We start from the raw sequence: 18,401 nt of genomic DNA, 5'->3' as shown, positions 1-18,401 counted from the left end.
TCTGCAGAAGCGAACTGTAATTACTCCTTTTGTAGCTAAAAACAGTATCATTAAGAATAATGGCATCATTAAGTACTAGAAGCTATTACTGGGGGTGAATTTGCCGCACTGATAATGAAGCTCTAGACAGGAAATGAAGATACTAATTACAAGATAAAACGCCTACTCAGTTAATTGGAAGCAACAGCGAATAAAAAGAAATGCATTTGTGAAAGTTCCTGACCTCCATCATTCAATAAGATGTTGTTTGGGTTCAGATCTCGGCATACAATCCCCTCTCTGTGCAAGGCGTCAAGGGCTACCACCATTTCCGCTGCCCATCTCTGAATGCAGCCCTCTGGGATGAAGAACCTGGAGCTTACTGCTAATCGCTTATCCAGGTCCTCAAAGATCTGATGGATTTCCTTTTCTGCTCCCCCGGCTCCCGCACTTCGCTCCTTAGTCTCAGAATCTCTCTGGAACAGAGAGTTCGGCTCTTCTTTAGTCTGCTCTGTGAACAGCAATACTTCCTCCGATGTGGCAGTGTCTGTGTGTGCGCTGTGTTCTTCAGCACCTGAACATGGACTAGAAATGTGGAATCGGCTTTCTTGCAGGTCCTGTGCAGTGACCACGCCCTCTACCTGCCCCAGCATGTCAGACTCAGAATGCAAGCTGGAGAACAGAAACTGGTCTCGTGAGCTACGGGGATCGACTGCAGCTGTGAATAACACTCCAAGATCTGCCTGAGCATCATGCTCTGGGGTCAGACCACTAGGACGGAATTCAGTGGGATCACTCAGCTCCTCTGGGCCTTCTTTTCCCAGGCCGTGGCACTGTTCAGAACTCAGCCTGAGGCATAGTACATCCGGGGCTTCCAGCAGTTTACTTTCCAGCCTGCCTGCGCTGGCCTGTGAAAACTTAGTAGGGTCCATTGCTGAAGCCTCTTTGGTTGGCTGAAGTTCACCAGGTAGATTCACAAGAAGGTCAGGCCTTCCTTCGTCAGCACCGCCGACATCCTCAGAAGCAGCCTCTTTAAATGAGATAACTGGGACAGAGTCATCTGAGCCCCTGCTGACGGAGTCCTGAGATTCACTCTCTCCCTTGCTCTTGCCCATATTGAAACTCTGGGAAGGGCTATCTCCATCTTCAAGGGTAAAGAGAGCTTTCAAAGGCTCTGGTTTCAGACTGTGTAATTTCTCACCAAAATCCAGTCCCAGGAGCTCACTTGTGCTGTCTTTGCTGTCTATTCTGAAGAATTCCATAGGGCTATTTTTTGACCTACTGAGGGAATCAGATGTTCGAGAACAAACGGCTTCTGGGTCCTCGTCTCCAGGGAAGAACTTGAGCTGGGTGCTAGGGCTTGCACTGTCACCAGTGAGGGATGCTGGGAAACTCCTAACAGCTTGAGTATCAGCATTTTCCCCTTCGGGTTGCAACACAGTTTCCTCATTCAAAGATGCCAGGTCAATCTTTTCCTGCCCGTACTCCTTGCACAGCGTTAGGTAGCCAGCTGTGCACTCTTCCTCTGAGCTGGAGCCTGAATCAGGCCACTTGGGAGAGCCATCCTGGCCGTCATCTTCCTGGTTGCTGTCGTCTTGAGAACTCGGGGTAAGACTAGCCTTCAGAGGCAGAGCCCTCAGCAGACTGCCCGTGCCACTCCCTCTGGACTCAAAGCTGCTGCTGCCCTGAGGACTAGCACTGGACTGCTGCAGGCACACTTGAGGAGCCATGGATGGTCCTGTTTCCTTAATGTCCAAGCTTTCTCGAGAGCTTCTGTTCAGAAATTTACTGATATACGACCAGAGTTTGCCACCTGCCAACAACAGCGACAAAAAAATTAAGGTCTCTACATTGATAGTTATATGAGCCACTGAAGAAAATGAAGTACTATGATAATTAGTGAAAATATGTCAATAGAGTCATTAACATAAAAGAACCTAGTAAGTTGCATATGTAATAGTGTGATGGTCTTCTGTGGACTTCACTAAGTGTTGAGTGCGGGGCCAATAATTTTAAAAGTATGACCTATTTCTTCCTGTAAAAGGACTTAGTTGCAGTCCCCACATGGCTAGATCTTTAAGTTAAACATCATTTAGTCTTCTGCTTGAGTCATAACTAGTCCACCAGAGATATGGGTACTGCTTAGCGCTGCACACTGTAGCAGGGAGTACAGTGCCAGTCCATTCTGAAAATGCCCAGCCCAGACCTGAGGACCAGAGGGCAACCTGGCAGCTGGTGCCTTCAAAAGTGACATGGTAACTTTTTCTCCCATCTTCTGCCTCTGGAACATGGCACATACTTTGTATGAACAAATATGACTACTGGGGAAGATTAATAAGGTGAGCCACCAAGGAAAGAACAGCCCATGTTCTGACACACCTCTAGACCCAGAACCTACCTATGTCATCAAGTGAGCATGAAATAACCCAGCACAGTGCCAACAACCCTGGCCATACGGTGCTTCAGTTTACTATAGAGGAGAGAGGTATTCTAACTAGAATCTACTTTTTTTTTTTTAAATCACGGAAATCATATGTGTTAGAAACTTAATTACTAAAAATCATATCAAAAGAATAATTCATTAAACTTGGGGTCAAAGTCTCAAGAAGAGATACTGCAAACACATTCTCCATGACAACAGAAACAGCTCCCAAAACTGGGAAATGAAGGATGAGTTATGGGCAAGTGAGACGGCTCAACAGGGAAAGACACTTGCTGCCGAGCCTGGAGACCTAAGTTCAATTCCAGGGAGCCACAGGATGCCCCTTTGTTAGCTAAATTTCCATTCTCCTGCCTCTAGCTGCTGAGCAGGTTCTGGGATCCCCGGCATGCACTGGCAGCCGGCTGGGGAACATGAATATTTTTAAGGCTCCTGTGCAGACTGTCAAGTTGCCCTGCCAGAATCCCCTCCACACACAGCAGACAATTCAGCTCCTTCTTCGACAAGCTACCTGTACCAGACATTAGCAATTAGCCATTTTATTAATCACAGTGACATTCTGTTCAATTTCCACTGCTCTCACTATAACAATTTTAAATGTGACCCTTTGTATTTTCTTTATGGAACCTTCTGGGTTCACGGAAGCCCTCTAACATGAGTCATAGGAGCTGGGCTTCCCAGAGGGACAGAGGCTACCTGAGCCCTCCAGCTTCACTCCTGAGGCTCATTCTGCCTAGCGCTCAGTGTGGACCAGGGTTAGGTCCGAGCATGTCCTCTCCTCCACTGAAAAGCCATGAGTCCCCAAAGCAGAGCACATTAATCCTCCAAACTTCAAATTTCTCCAAAGTGTTCTGCTTTCTTCAGAACCAAGATCAATCTTGACAGACAGACCTACAGAAGCAGTGATAGATCATAACAACATTAACCTAAACAACTCTTGCTCATTAAATCTCAAATAGAAATAGAAAATGCTTAAAATATTGATCATGCTAACATTAAATATATATCTGATATTTTCTAGGCCTCTTTGAAGCATAGGAAATTCCCATTATTAAGCCATCTTAAGCTATAAAATAGTAATTTATAATATTTAATTAAACCTCTCTATCCCTTATTTTAATTTATCGGTTTTCTACAAGACTGCACAATAAATAATAAATGAGTGGACTTGTTTGAGCAAACTTAGAGATTGGACTTAACACAGATGATATTATTATAGCAAAGTAAAAATCACCTTTGACCTAGAAAATTCCACTTAAAGACACCTGCCCTACAAATAATTCTTCAAAACAAAATTTTAAAATGTACAAAGATACATGTATGTAAGTAATAGGAACGGTTCATATACCCAGTAATAGAGGAGCTGCATCATAGGAAATGAGCAGAACCTCTCCACAGGTCCTCACATCAAAGGCAGAGAGCAGCATGTGCAGACACCCAGTGCAGCAACGCCGGCCACCCCTGGACACCCAGTGCAGCAACGCCAGCCACCCCTGGACGCCCAGTGCAGCAACGCCGGCCACTACGTGCTGTACACATATAGCCATCCCATCCTTCAGTCCTGCTGAGTGCATAGTCACTGCGTCTCTATTTGATGAACAAAGAAACTGAGGCACAGAAAGGCTAAGGAACATGCCCAAAGCCACAGAACTACTAATGGTGAGACAGCTCACTTTGCCTCGTCCTCAATTTAAACTCCAGGCTGGCTTTGAACTCACTATAATCTTTCTGCCTTAATCCTCTAAGTACTACACCCAGAGAACACTTTCTTCCATAAAGAAGGGAGGGGAGGGGGTGAGGGGGAGAAAGGAGAGAGCAGAGGGGAGGGGAGGGGAGGGGAGGGGAGGGGAGGGGAGGGGAGGGGAGGGGAGGGGAAGAAGGTAGGTTTCATTATGCAGTCTACCTAGCCCGGCCTGGCCTGGTACTTGCTATGTAGACCAGGCTGGCCTTAAACTCACAGGTATCTGCTTGACTCTGCCTCTTGAGTCCTGGGATGAAAGGTGTGTTCCACCACCCAGTGCAACGTGACATTTATAACACAGCTCTATGAGCTCAGAAGGTGTTCAATGTGCATTGCTAAGATGACATGCAGGTAAGAGGCAGCATATTAGATATGTTTGCCTTAAAACACAGAAACAGAAGAAATAGGTATGGTGACACAGACCTGTTATCTCAGCTCTGTGGAGGCTGAGGCAGGGGGATTACAAGTTGAAAGACAGCCTGGACACAGACCGATACTGTCTCTACAAGGAAAAAAGAAGCCTCAGTTTCTAGAGCACTGGCTGGAACAGGAAGGGTCGAGTCACTCCACAGAGCTGGAGTTGGTGTGCTAATAATCTTAAAACTCAGCTAATAAAGACACTGGTGGAAAGCTCCTCCACACCTGCTCTGCTCTCACAGCTGTGGACTTCTAACCTGACCATCCATTTCCCTGACTGAGAATGTGCCACAGTGAACAGTCCACTCATGGCCAGGCTGAAGAACATTCTATGACCTCTCCTCTCTTAACATCAGCACTCACAGCCTTGATGAAGGCTGCCCCATCTGTTCCCTCAAATAGAACTAAGAAAACGGTTAAAGGAGCAGTGAACATCTGAAGCCTGTCTTCTAAGCCTGGTTTTTGGACACACAGGACTGTAAGCTTGCTAAGACTGTACCACTAAGAGATGCCTTCTGCAGCCCTCCTGAAAGCGTTTCTGTCATGCCTATGTCCATCTGGGAATTAATAAACATCTCCAGGGCTAGGAAAATAGTGCATTCACAACAGTGCTTGCTGGGCAATCTCCAGGGCCTCGTAAGAGAGCTAGGTGTGGTGGTGCTATGCTTAGAACCCCAGAACTCAGAGGACCTGGGGGCTTGACAGCCAGCCAGACCAGCCTCCTTGGCAGACTCCAAGCCGTGTAAGAAGCTGTGTCTCAACACAAAATGAACAGCTTTTGAGGGACAACAATTACAGCTAAGCTATGACCTCCACAAGCATGTGCATACACATATACATGCACACACATGAACTCTACATGAATGCACACTATCTCTAAATTCATGTGTCCACAATTGAAGCTATTCTTTTTTCCAACTCCATCTACTTTTCCCACAACTTGCTAAATGGAAACCCCATTTTTAACATTTCCAGCTAACTCCCCTGGAACACTGAGGGCAGAGTCCTGTCAGTCTGTCAGTCAGTTCTACTGCCAACATGTCAGACAAACAACAGAGTGATGTGGGAATGGACATACAGAGGCTAACCAACATCCCACCAGCAACACACTGCAGTACCACTCAGGGGCAGAGGGTTTTAAGAGTGCGGCCAGCAAGAGGCCACTGGGACTCTGGGTCTCACCCTTGGGGTGCAGTTCTCATGGGACCCTGGGCTTGCTCTGGCCTCATATCTCACCTACCACCTTGGTCTTGTACACAAGCCCACAAGTGCTGCCTCACATGAGTAGGTCCTCGTGACAACCAAACAGATCCTAGCAGCAAGACCCTGAGCATGCTCTCTTGATAAGGTGCCTCTGCTCGGAGTCAGAGGGTGGCTAATGTGAGCCCTGCCCAGCTGTGATCACTCTGCCTGGTTTCTGCAAACCTCCAAGCTGTTCTTGTGCCTTTCTTCTGATGGGCCATGTACTGGCTGGTTTTATGTGTCAACTTGACACAAGTTGGAATTATCACAGAGAAAGGAGCCTCAGTTGAGGAAATGTCTCCATGAGATCCAGCTGTAAGGCATTTTCTCAACTAGTGATCAAGGGGAGAGGGCCCAGCCCATTGTGGGAGGTGCCATCCCTGGGCTGGTAGACCTGGGTTCTATAAGAAAGCAGGCTGAGCAAGCCAAGGGAAGCAAGCCAGTAAGTAACATCCCCCCCCCCCATGGCCTCTGCATCAGCTCCTGCTTCCTGACCTGTTTGAGTTCCAGTCCTGACTTCCTTTGGTGATGAACAGCAATGTGGAAGTGTAAGCTGAATAAACCCTTTCCTCCCCAACTTGCTTCTTGGTCATGATATTTGTGCAGGAATAGGAACCCTGACTAAGACAGGCCACAAGTTTCCATTTCCTACAGGGTGGCCAGAGCAGCCCTTGTGTTGCCGTGGCTCTGCTGAGCATCCCTCAACGACCACTTAATCATGCTCAGTCAGGTTCTTACAAGCAGTGTATGTGGCCTTGAGACTCCACGGGCCCTGCCTTCCAGCTTCCTGCTTCTCTTCTCAGTTCCCCGCTCCCTCAGCCAGCATCTGAGCTTGGTGGATAAGGCTGCTGCTCATCTAGTGAGCGAGCTCCTGGCTCTGGCTTACAGGCTTGCTTTCTCTTGCCAAGGCATTCTTTCCCCCAAACACACACTGTTCCTTCTCAAGAATCAAAATGCCCCTTTCTCAGTATGGTGACAGCGGTGAGAACAGCTCCCCCAGCCCTCGGCGGCCCACTCTCCCCACATACAGCAGCGTTTACCACCTGCCCCCACCTAAAACACCGTGTGGCCTCTGCTGAGTCGAAACTGAGTCTACGATCCAGAAAGCAGTCCAGGGGCTCCTGGGTGCGGTAAGTACAAAGAGCGGGAGACTTGCACACGTTCTAGCTCTGTAGGCTCTGGCGAGCCGAAGCTGTGAGTCATGAGCACTGAGTTCAGCAGAGCTAGGTACATTGTCAGGCTGCCTTTACAATTGTTTCTTTGAGGAGGGGCTTGCCACAGTGCACGTGGAGGTGGGAGGGCAACTTACAGGAGTCCATTATCTCCTTCCACATGTGGATCTGTGACAATGTCTTCATTCCTGGAGTTTCTACAGAAAGGACCATGGTGGGTAAAGAACACACACAGCTATCAACCAATTCACTCCACTACTTGAGCCACACCTGGGAAATACACAAGTCCACCAGACCTGAAGACCACACTGTCCTTTGCTGGGACTCAATCCATACTTAGCTCACTGCAGCTACTCTGTGAAGGCTAGTTTTGTAACGCTGACATAAACCTAGACATATCAGGGGAACGATCACATTCGTACTTGCCTCCATCAGAGTGGGCTGTAGGAGCATTTATTTGATTAAAGGTAGTGCCACCCCTGGGCAGGTGGTCCGGGATTCTATAGAAAAGCATGCCTCGAAAACCATGGAGAACAAGCCAATAAACAACAGTCTTCTATAACTTCTGCTGCAGTTCCTGCCTCCAGGTTCCGAGTACCTGCCCTGACAGCCCTTCCTGATGCACTGTAAGTAGAACCTGTAAACCAAACAAACCCTTTCTTCCATGAGTTGCTTTTACCATAGTGTTTATCACAGCAACAGAAAGCCAACTACAACACCACCTCCATACATCAAGGAGTGACCTTCCTGATTTTGTTTGTTTGAAATTAGATCTCACGTGGCCTGGGCTCCCATCAGGAGTGACCCTCTCCCTCTTCTGGAATGAGAGTCTCATAACGCCATAGCCTGTGAGGCGTGACTCAGCTCTTAGCCTGCAGGACCATGCTCCTGCCTACTTCTCCACCGAGTCACAGCTATCCTCGCCTGCCATACCACAGTCACAGTCTCCTTCCTTGGTCATGAAACACCCTGTTGTCATACTGCCCCATCCTTGGTCTTTACATGCAAATGTTTGTGACTCAACATTTCCTAAATGTCACCATTTCAGAGAGGGCTCCTGGAGCACATGCATAAGGCAGTCCCCTCACTGTCACTCGGGAAGTCACCCTGGGTTAGGCATCAGAGTGGAGGCCTGACTTCTATGCAGTGCTGTGTTGCTTTGTTTTCCCGTGTTCAACTCTACAGCAGCAGTTTGAGTTTGGAAGGGGGCAGGTTCTTGTCCTCTTTGTTCGTGGGAAATTCAGCTCCATGTGCAGCACACAGTCAATCAACTGCTGAGAGCAACTGAGCTGAGGTTCCGACTTGCAATAACTTTCTTAACATCGCAGACGTCTAGAAAATTAAGCCACGGGCATTTGAAAGGAGAGACTCCCATGACAGTGTGTGAGTGTGTTTCCATCTGCCCGTGCCTGCCGAGCACTTTACACTGGCACCAGCTACAGTCTTGGTCCTGAGAGGCAGAAACGAAGACAGCAGAGGAAAGACAAGTGTGACGTGGACCCAGAAGAGGAGGAAGGCAAGCTCCAACATTGAGGTAATCGAGGGTCGAAGCTCTGCCTCAGATAATCTCCAACATGAATAATCCACACTGGGTAATAGAATATTGACCATAATTACATTCATCCTACTGACCTTGTTCTAAATTATTATGGATTATTACTACGCAAGTTATTTTGTTCCACACCAGAGGTGGCTGTATTTCGCTATCAGATGACATGACCTCTAATTCAATAATGTCTGTAATGCACTGGTATCCTCAGATAAAAGCTGTCTATAATGTCTGAACAAAGGTGAATTAGTTATCCAATTCACACACGCAATTAACTCTCTTACTACCTGTGAGCCGTGGAGCCCCTCTGAATTCCCTATTAAACACTGCATGTGGGGTCTCCCTCCACCTGGTAATCTTGTGTGGGATTCATCATAACATTAGTCCCTCACTGCCCCCACCAAAACCTTGCATTAGTTATTGTAAGAGACATCATTCCAGAAGGCAGTGTCTCTTTTTCCTGAGAAAAAGGTATTAAATTCAAGTGTTATGCCTATTAGAAAAATAGAGCATTTCATTCTCAATATAAAAGCAAAGATACCTTCATGAAGAATGGAGAATAATTTATATTTTCTTCATTATTTTAAGAACACCTGTTTAAACACCAAAAGGCAATACATGTTATGTGAATTTATATCAACATGCTGTAGTCACCTAAATAAAAGAAAACTTATTTAAATTCAGGTGTTATCGGGCACACCCAATCAGCGAGTGCCTTATGCCACCTGTTCTCCGAAGCGGCTGAAGGCAGAGCCCAGGCCTCTGCTTTGTACTCACACCGATGCCAGTGGCTGTGTTCACGAGACTCAGATCAGAAAGGAGGCAATGTCAAATGTTAAGCAAACACCCTTGCGTTCCCTCTGAAGGAAGCAATTAATTAATTCTGCAGGGGATGCTTTTTTTAGTCATCTAACGTAAGTGTAGCTTTTTAGTGCAGACAAGGGAACAGAATTACATCTCTAAATAAAGCCTCGCTCTCTCAGCGTGCACTGAAGCTCTCATTATCTCAGTGAATCTAGCAAAGTGCCCACATGAGGACTGTCCCACAGGTCAGGGAGCGACACTGGCCGCTCACCTGGGTTGTCCTGTTCCCTCAAACTCAGAGCAGGGAGGCTGAGCAGGAGTGGAAAGAGTCCCATGCTCAGGAAATGACCCTCGCCACAGCACAGGTGACACTCTTCACGGCCAACCCACCTTCGGCGTGCTGCAGCACCAGGAACACCGATTCCTCCGAGATGATGTAAGTGTGCAGACACACCATGTTAGGCACGCAGCGGGGGATGATGGTCTTTCTGTTCCTGCTGCACTCGCTGCTCTTCCTTAGACCCTGACAGAGAACAAAAAGGTCAGTTGTACCCTCAGCTGCCTTTGGAGCCTGCTGTGCGCAGTGTTTATCAACCAAACTAATCTATCCGAGTTACTCGGGCTCGAGAAAGCCCTCATCTGCTGCTCTGTGCCCCTCGGTCCCCAGAGGCTCCACTGATGGCATCTGGCATGAATCCAGACAACAGAAGATGCCACAAAGCTGCCATTAAAATCAATTACGTGGGTCAGTGTTTTTATTAGCGATGCTCTCAAACTAAGTCATCAGGATGACACACGGTTATTTCTCTGTGACCTCTAAGTTTGATTTTCCTTGTGTATATCTTTAAGGCAGCAGCCAGTTCCAGCCACATTCTCCAGACGCCAGGCATGCCCTGCATGAAGCAGCAACTTTTAAATTTTTCTCCAAAACACTAAGAACAAATCTCCAAAAGCAAAGCACAAGATCTGTGCATTTCCTGGTTTTACTCCCAGGTTTTACAAAGAAAATACCACTGGGCGTTGGGGCCTGGACTGTTCATAGAGAGAGGTTGTCTTCACACGTCAATGTGACCTGTCGTGCTTCATCAGCGAGAGAAAGGGGATGCTCAAGGGAAGCTGCCCTTTGGGGTACCATGGGAATGTCTAATCAGGATATATTTAGAATACATACTATTGCAAACCATTCCAAAAACAGTATCAAAACTAAAATTATTCACTTAATTATATACCGTATTTGCACCAAAGAGCAGGCCAGGACACAGCTATTTACTGAGTATCTGCGGAAATCAGGTTTTAGGAGCTCAAATCACAGCTCAACTGAGGCCCGTCTGACCCTCATGAACCAGAACAGCATATCTGAAATATAGCCCTAGTTCTTCAATGCATTCAAATTATATATTCTTTAATATATGACTCTTTCAATGGAAGCTACAGCATGTTTACCAACTGTGAAAGCCAGAGATATCAACCATCAAAACCATAAAACATTCAAGTGCCATGCACAAATAATTTTCTTTCAAAAGCCTGGTTTTTGAAAGTCAATTTTTAAATTCACTAAACATACAAACTCTACTTACTTTTAAAATGAATGTCTGTTCTGTCCTTGTATCCATTACAAGTAAAACCTAAATAAAAGACACAATTAATAATTTAGCAATACATAATAAAACATCAGCTCTTTGATTTGAGAGTCTAAGAATCAGGTTCTGGCTGTGATTCTTCCCAAAATTCTAATTTCTGAATACTTTTTAAAAACCTTAAGTCATAGAACCCAAACAGCCTTGTCCAAATAAATTTTATTACCATTTCCTTTTCTAAAACTGCCACAGCATAGAAACATCACTGTGTTTCCTAAACTTACTTTTAAAATGTCTTTTAAAGTGCAGAGCACGGCAGGCATGGTGCACCGCCGCAGGGGCAGACCGCTGGTGAGAGCAAGGCCAGCCTTGAAAGTAAGGAAACCCCAAACAAGGTGGCAGTGGTGGGGAGTAGACAGTCAAAGAACTTTCCCACATGGTAAAGAGAATTTTATTCAGACTGATAAAGTTTCAACCTTCTGTGACCTCCAGGCAGCCCACTCTAACACAAGCTCTGTGAGTGAGACCCCAGCACCATCGCAGGCATCCCTGGGAACTGCTTCTCTACTCAGGACCAGACCTTTCCACCTTCAGCAAATCCTACTGACTCCACCGTTGACATCTATCCTGCCCCAACTCTGCCCAGCTGACAACCAAGGTGTCATGGCAGCCCCGGCTCCCTCACACCACACAGCTCTGTGGTCAATTCTTACAATATCAGGCAAGACTTCTATGTGTGTTCACATGTGTCACTCACTGTCCCGTGTTTCTGTAAGAAGTGAGCCAACTCCATAAGGACAGGCAAGACCTACATTACACACACTGCCCCATTGAATGGCCATCCCTGCCAGCCTAGGAAAAGGAAACACGGACAAATCTTACCACACCTGTACCTTATTTTTGCTAAATTCTATGGCAGAGATAGGCCGCAGAGGCCAGTCAGAAAGCCCATGAGTAATGCCTTTCTTTCGGCATTACAGAGGGTTGCTGACCTCCCCTCTGACAGCCTCTCCTGGGTGACTTCCCTGCACTATGTAAGCCAGCCTGGGTGATAATACAGTGTTATTCACAGTTACCTCCCTGTAGTATCCCAAGCCTGTCCTCTAGAGTTCCTAAGCCCAAGTTCCAAATCTCTCTCAGTTCTCCAGCTACAAAGCCAGCAGCCAAGTCAACAAAGGAGCTGCACCTCCTGGGCCTGCCTAACCACCTCCTGCTCCTTCTCCTTCCCCATTGCAAGCATTTACCATGTCCGATGCGGATAATCAGCATTAGCCCCTCAGTCACCACTCCTGTTCCACACATGAGTGACATCATGGGTTCAGCATAACCAGGATGGCCACCACTCGTAACAGTCACTCTGAGATGACCTTACAAAGTTCACCAGGGTCACAGCTGCTGTCACTATTATTGGAGCTTCTCTCGTAAATATTCCCCCAGACAACATTCAAACGACTGCTCATCTCTCCATATTCAGCTCAAATGTCAATCTCTCTCTCTCTCTCTCTCTTATTAATACTGATGGCTCTTCCTTTGTCCTCCCATTTATACAGTACTGACTTCTATTACGGCATCTCAAATTCTTCAATTTGGTTTCATTTGCTCATTTGTCATCTCCCAACCAGATGTCAAAATCCTGATGGGAATGTCACAGTGTCATGGTCCCCAGAGATGCTCAAACCCCACTCAAGAATCTGTGAGCAGAGTGTGCTGTAGCAGAAAGGACTGCACAAAAATACTGAAAAACAGAGCTTACACATCACCTGGATTGTCCAGGTGAGGAACACTGAATCACATGAATTTCAGAGTGATGTGGGAAAGGAGTCTTCCATGTATAAGAAGGACCTGGCTAGGATGTAGACCCAGTCATATGGGCAAGAACCAAAGGGGCACATCTAGAAGCTCGGAGAGAGCCTAAGAGGAGCAGGCAATGCTTAGAAGCAAAGAGCAGCCAACCAGCAGCAAGGAAACTGCTTATTCCAATTGCACGGGCAGGGCATACTGTTAGCAATATAAGTGCACACGGAGGCAGCTCCTCCACACACTACAGTGAGCCTGTTTTAAGTACACAGCTAGCAGATTCAATAAGAACACAAAAGGTGGATAGCCAGGTGTGAATGGAGTTTGGAAAGGATGTCAGGACTGAGAGTTTATATTTGAGCATTCCCCACAAAGACACACAGCCACAGTACTGGGGTTCAGAGAGGGCAATCATGGGGCACTCTCAACATCCCAAGCTACTGCACATTTCTAACCAATCAAGTTCAAGGGTGAGCAAACAACTGTAAAATGATAACTGGCCCTGCTTTAAAAGCTACCAAGCAAAGAAAGGTGAAGTGTGCACATAGACAGCTGCTGCCAGGACAACATCTCTCATTGCTAAACTGCCCTGCGCATGTGCAGACACTGCTAGTTACATACGTGGCACACTATAGGTGGGAATGAAAACAGACAGAGAAGGATATTACAAGGAAAGAGTGATTCAGATGTGAGAGACAGAGTACGAGATGGGGTAGCCCACTCAACAGGAGCCCCTCTGAAGGACTGACAGGAAACCCTGAAGAAGGCAAGAGGAACTGACAGGAGCCAGCCTGCTCCCAGCAAACCTTTCAGAGGTGAAAGATAAATGGGGTTGATGGATCTAAACCTTTCCAGGGTGAAGAACCCCAGAAGAAAGACTAAGCATCAGTTCGGAAGACACACGGGCATTGGTTGCTTGCACACAGAGACCTATCCTCTCCTTAACTGCTGGCAGGGCTCCTGACACATTCTTTACAAAATGCCGTGGAAATGTATTCATAGTCCTTGAGTCCTGAAGGTGACCCAACGGTTTCCTCCACACACATAGGTTGAATGACAGTGGTGGGCTCTGTGGAGGCACCTGGGCTCCTAGCACCTCATCAGGTTTTACATCAACGTACAACTCTTTATGTTACTCTCCAGAGAGCTGGTCGTGTTTGCACAGACTCGTCTATGTGAGATGGAAAATACCTCTCCAGGAAGAAGGTAAGGCCAGACAAGAAGCCTCCTGCCCATCAGAAGGGAATACTCCTTCAGGAATGGGGGTGGGAGGTTCCTCTCCTTGCTAGTCTCACTCGGCCATGAAGCAGACTGCATAAAAGGACCGGTGAGGACAGACAAACCTGGTGGAAGGCGCAGGTGGATGCGAGCTTTCTCCTCTCACCACGTTCGCTTGCTACTCGACAACATTCACATTGAGGTAATAAACACAAGAACATATGTGATTTTTTTTAAATGTGCCCTTTGACTGTCAATTTCTCCCAAACAGGTGTTGCCTAAATGATTATAAATTGGCCTCTGGGTGCACCTCTTCAACTGAGCCGTACAGGGCTGGTGATAATATAATTAGACCTAAAAACATCAGGCTGGAGACTGCTCCCCATCTGTTTGGCAATAATGTTTAGTTAACAATAGTCTTTAAAAGAAGCACCTTCAACTTTCATTCTTAAAGTTATTTATAGTGCCATTCTTAACACGCCAGCACTCCTGCTAACAAGAGCTTTAGCCACTTGGAAATTATTAGCCATACGGCTGTACACAAAGAGGAACGACTGCATTTAACATCTGTATCTCTCCACGTTTATACTCCACAGCCTCATTGAAGTGAGTCCTTAATGAACAGCGGTACAGCATCAATATCATAACCACGTGCACACAGATCATAAGGAGCCAGAGATGGTTTTAATGCCAACAGTAGGCTGATCTGTAATGAAGCTGTCAGCATAAAGGACAAAATAACAGCATCTTTAACCCTCAACTGAATTTGTTCATCTGTAGACTCAAACACAATTTAAAAGCTGCTCATGGGTTTGCCCACCTTTATAAAGACAAAAATCTAATTTGTACTAATTTGATACAATTGTCTTCCCAATAAAAGGCCCCTAAAAACCATCTTTTATTTCATGATAAAACAAGTACTATTACTAACACTGTCATGAAATAATTACCTTAGACAGCATATCTTATTGAAAGAACACAATTAACATATTTCTCTCTCTCCTTTTTCACACATACATATCAGCACTATATTAGCATACGGTCTGACAGAAAGAGCTGTGCCATTGTTGTCCACAGTGATACAGAGTATTGCTTGAGGGGGTAAGGAGCGACTTAGGTTCCTGACCAAACTCACCTGTGCTTCAGCCATACCAGAACTATAACTATGTACACTTAGAAAGGAGGAGAGAGCAATACACAAGTGAGAGAAAACTTATAAACCATTTACCTTATAGCTGGGGTAAGAAAAAGATGGTACCACATGCTACATTCTCTTCTCAAAATAGGCCACACTGGACTTGACTACACTTAGGCAAATGTTTAAATGATTTCTGTTGGGAGCATTAAAACATCACCATTCTGCAGACATGGTTGTGTGAGGCTGTGTGAGGTTGTGTGAGGCTGTGTGAAGCTGTGTGAGGCTGTGTGAGGTGAGGTTGTGTGAGGCTGTGTGTGGCTGTGTGAGGCTGTATGAGGTGAGGCTGTGTGAGGCTGTGTGAGGTTGTGTGAGGTGAGGCTGTGTGAGGCTGTGTTAGGCTGTGTGAGGCTTGTGGGGCTGTGTGAGGTGAGGTTGTGTGAGGCTGTGTGTGGCTGTGTGAGGTGAGGCTGTATGAGGCTGTGTTAGGTTGTGTGAGGCTGTGTGAGGCTGTGTGAGGTGAGGCTGTGTGAGGCTGTGTGAGGCTGTGTGAGATGAGGCTGTGTGAGGCTGTGTGAGGCTGTGTGAGGTGTGGCTGTGTGAGGCTGTGTGCGGCAAACAGCTGGCACCAACCTCTGCTGCCCAGGTGATCTGTCAGTGAACACAGGCTCTCCAGATTCTCATCTAAACCCACCACGCTTCACATTCTTTTCTTTTTTCACCAACACAATAATTTTATTGATTCTTTGGGGATTTCCCAGCATAGACCCCCCCCCACCATACTTGCTCCCCAGTATTTCCCTACACCTTGTTACTTACACTTAGCAAGAAAAAAAGTCTGCTTTGTGTTCTGCATATATTCACAGGGTGTGGCTTACCCACAACACCAGCTGAGTCTCCCCCACCCCTAGATCCCTGCTGGACATCATCTGCTGTGGAAGGTGATGCCCAGCATCCTTCAACACTTTTCAAAAATTAAGAATTCCCTCCAGACCTGGGGAGCATGGATTAATAGGCTTCCATGGTTTCTGGCAACAGCACAGATCATGAAAGGGTTCTGATGTCAGTGGTTTACGCTGCAGCCTGAAGTCTGTGATCCCAGACACATCCGGGTCCATGCTCTGTCCCTCTCTGTGTTGATGCCAGTTTGCATCCTCACAAACACAAACGTGCTCCAACGTTTGCACAACCCCATGCCCACTCTCACAAGCTGTCACTTACAAAACTCCACTACCAGAAAGACAGGGCAGGGCCACTCGGACTCCAAGTCTCTCACACAAGCATCACAACATGGTGTTACTGGAATACTGTCCAAAAAACAGAAACCAGGAACTGAGCAGAAGCCCAAAGCTACAGCAGCAGGAGCAGTGGCTAGAACATACCGTGAAGACACTTCTCCTGAAAGACCAGAAGCCAGCCTACCTTTGGTCTCCCAGAAGTCCCTTGCTCAGGATGGAAGTTTGAAAATCATGTCTCCTGGACACTCAGCTCCGGTTGAGACAGTCTCACCTCCTACTCTTAAGAAGCTGCTTTGGTAGTAAATGCATCAGGCTTCTAGGATTAATGCACAATGTTGTTACATTTCCTTAGATGGAACTAGATTTCCTCTGTGATAGAACCTCCTGTTTAATGTGTCACTATGGCATGATCAGGCAACCCACAGCGTTCTGCCTGTAAACTAAAGTAAGATGTCATCCACTCCATCACACAAAGAAGGGTAATGCTGGGACAGGCTGGGTTCTTTAAGCATCAATTTAATCCAGAAATATCTAATATCTTCCAAGATAGAAAACAGCAGATCAAATCTACCAGAAGCATATGACATTAGCGCTCTCTCTCTCTTCTCTCTCTCTCTCTCTCTCTCTCTCTCTCTCTCTCTCTCTCTCTCTCTCTCTCTCACACACACACACACACACACACACACACACACAAATACACTCACACACATACTCAAGTTCAAAGTACCTTAATTTAAAGTGTACAAACATTCTCTTGGTCACCTAGCTACTGCCTCAACTACTGCCAAAATCAAACTGGGACAACAGAGGAGGAGCTGTTAAGGAGGCACAGCAATGAGAAACTGCACTGACAAATAAACAACTGCATTTCTAAGAAAACAACCAATTTTCATTTTCTTCAAATGCCCAGGCAGCTGCAAAGGTTTCCGTATGCTAATTTTTAATTAGAAGATATTTAGGCAGCGAAAGCTTTCATATGCACTTCTGATTCTTCATCAAACGTGAGCTCCCCAACTCAGCATCGGTCTAGCTGGTGGCGGCCTGAAGGTTTACCATCTGCTGCTGCCCAAAGTCACGGTGGCCACCTTCAGAACATATGCATCAAAGCCCAGAGATAAGAGACTAAAGAAATACTGCCTAAGTCAGCATAAGGGTGGTGATGAAGCCAGAGGCAGGCAACGGGCAAGCTACCAGAAAACACTGAACCCTGGGAGTAAGCAGTCATACACAGAAAAGCACCCAAGGTCACTGCTTTCCGACAGACAACTTTACCAAGGGCAGGAGAAGCAGTAAAGTGATGGGGTGTTCTCAAGTCCTATATGGTGGGTTTTCCTCTTAATAGAAGGCTGGTCAGACTGAAAAATCAACCATATTCAAAATAAGCCTGTTCTGAGTAAGCTCAAATGTAAGATTTAAATTGTTTGTTCAGCCTATGAATAATAAAAATAAAGGCATATGGTTTACATAGTCACAAACAGTGTGTGCCAGAAAAGGCTTCTTTCTAGCACACTTAAAGCCCAAACATTTCCCAAGGAAAATACATTCTGAGACAAGTTTAACAAAATCCACAAAATACCGATTAAAAGGCTGACTGTGAAGACCCAAAGCATCTCACCTGGCCTGGGGCATGCTCCATAATAATGCTGTGCTGGGCACACACTCCCACAAACCAGTTCATACCACTGAGTACTTACATGCTCAGTCAACACCATGCTTTCTTTAGAGAGTAACAAAGCTAATTGTAATAAGTGGTTAAAAATAAAGCAAATGTTTCCAGAGTAACTTATCTTCCATGAAATGCTAACAATCATAATGCTGCAACATAGAGAAAGGTATCTTTGTGCTTGGAAAATATATTTGCAAACACTTAGGAAGCTAAGGCAGGTAGATTGCAAATTCAAGGCCAATCTAGACGAGAGAGAGAGAGAGAGAGAGAGAGAGAGAGAGAGAGAGAGAGAGAGAGAGAGAGAGAGAAAGGAGCATGAGACACCTCCTTGAGGTGACAGCCACATTAAGCCACATTAAGCTGCTGTACATAACACATCTGTGTTGTTAGCTCACCTAGAACATTGAATCTCAAAATGTGTTTATC

At 46.2% G+C, this 18,401-nt stretch overlaps 1 protein-coding gene across 3 annotated transcripts in view; it reads right to left on the bottom strand.

Moving 5' to 3' along the window:
- RPS6KC1 (ribosomal protein S6 kinase C1) overlaps positions 1 to 18,401 on the bottom strand; it is a 141,081-nt gene that overhangs the window by 20,962 nt on the left and 101,718 nt on the right. For all 3 annotated transcript variants that reach the window (XM_080928343.1, XM_080928344.1, XM_080928345.1), the window contains 3 exons: positions 10,922 to 10,969; positions 9,735 to 9,867; positions 224 to 1,792 (listed from right to left, as the gene is read on the bottom strand). In XM_080928343.1, coding sequence (XP_080784469.1) covers positions 224 to 1,792; positions 9,735 to 9,867; positions 10,922 to 10,969 — 1,750 coding nt within the window. The remainder of the gene's footprint in view (positions 1 to 223; positions 1,793 to 9,734; positions 9,868 to 10,921; positions 10,970 to 18,401) is intronic.

This window comes from Micromys minutus, assembly GCF_963924665.1.
Source record: "Micromys minutus genome assembly, chromosome: 1".
NCBI lineage: Eukaryota > Metazoa > Chordata > Mammalia > Rodentia > Muridae > Micromys > Micromys minutus.
Note: the sequence above shows the minus strand (reverse complement) of the source record. Positions and strands in the feature narration are given on the sequence as shown.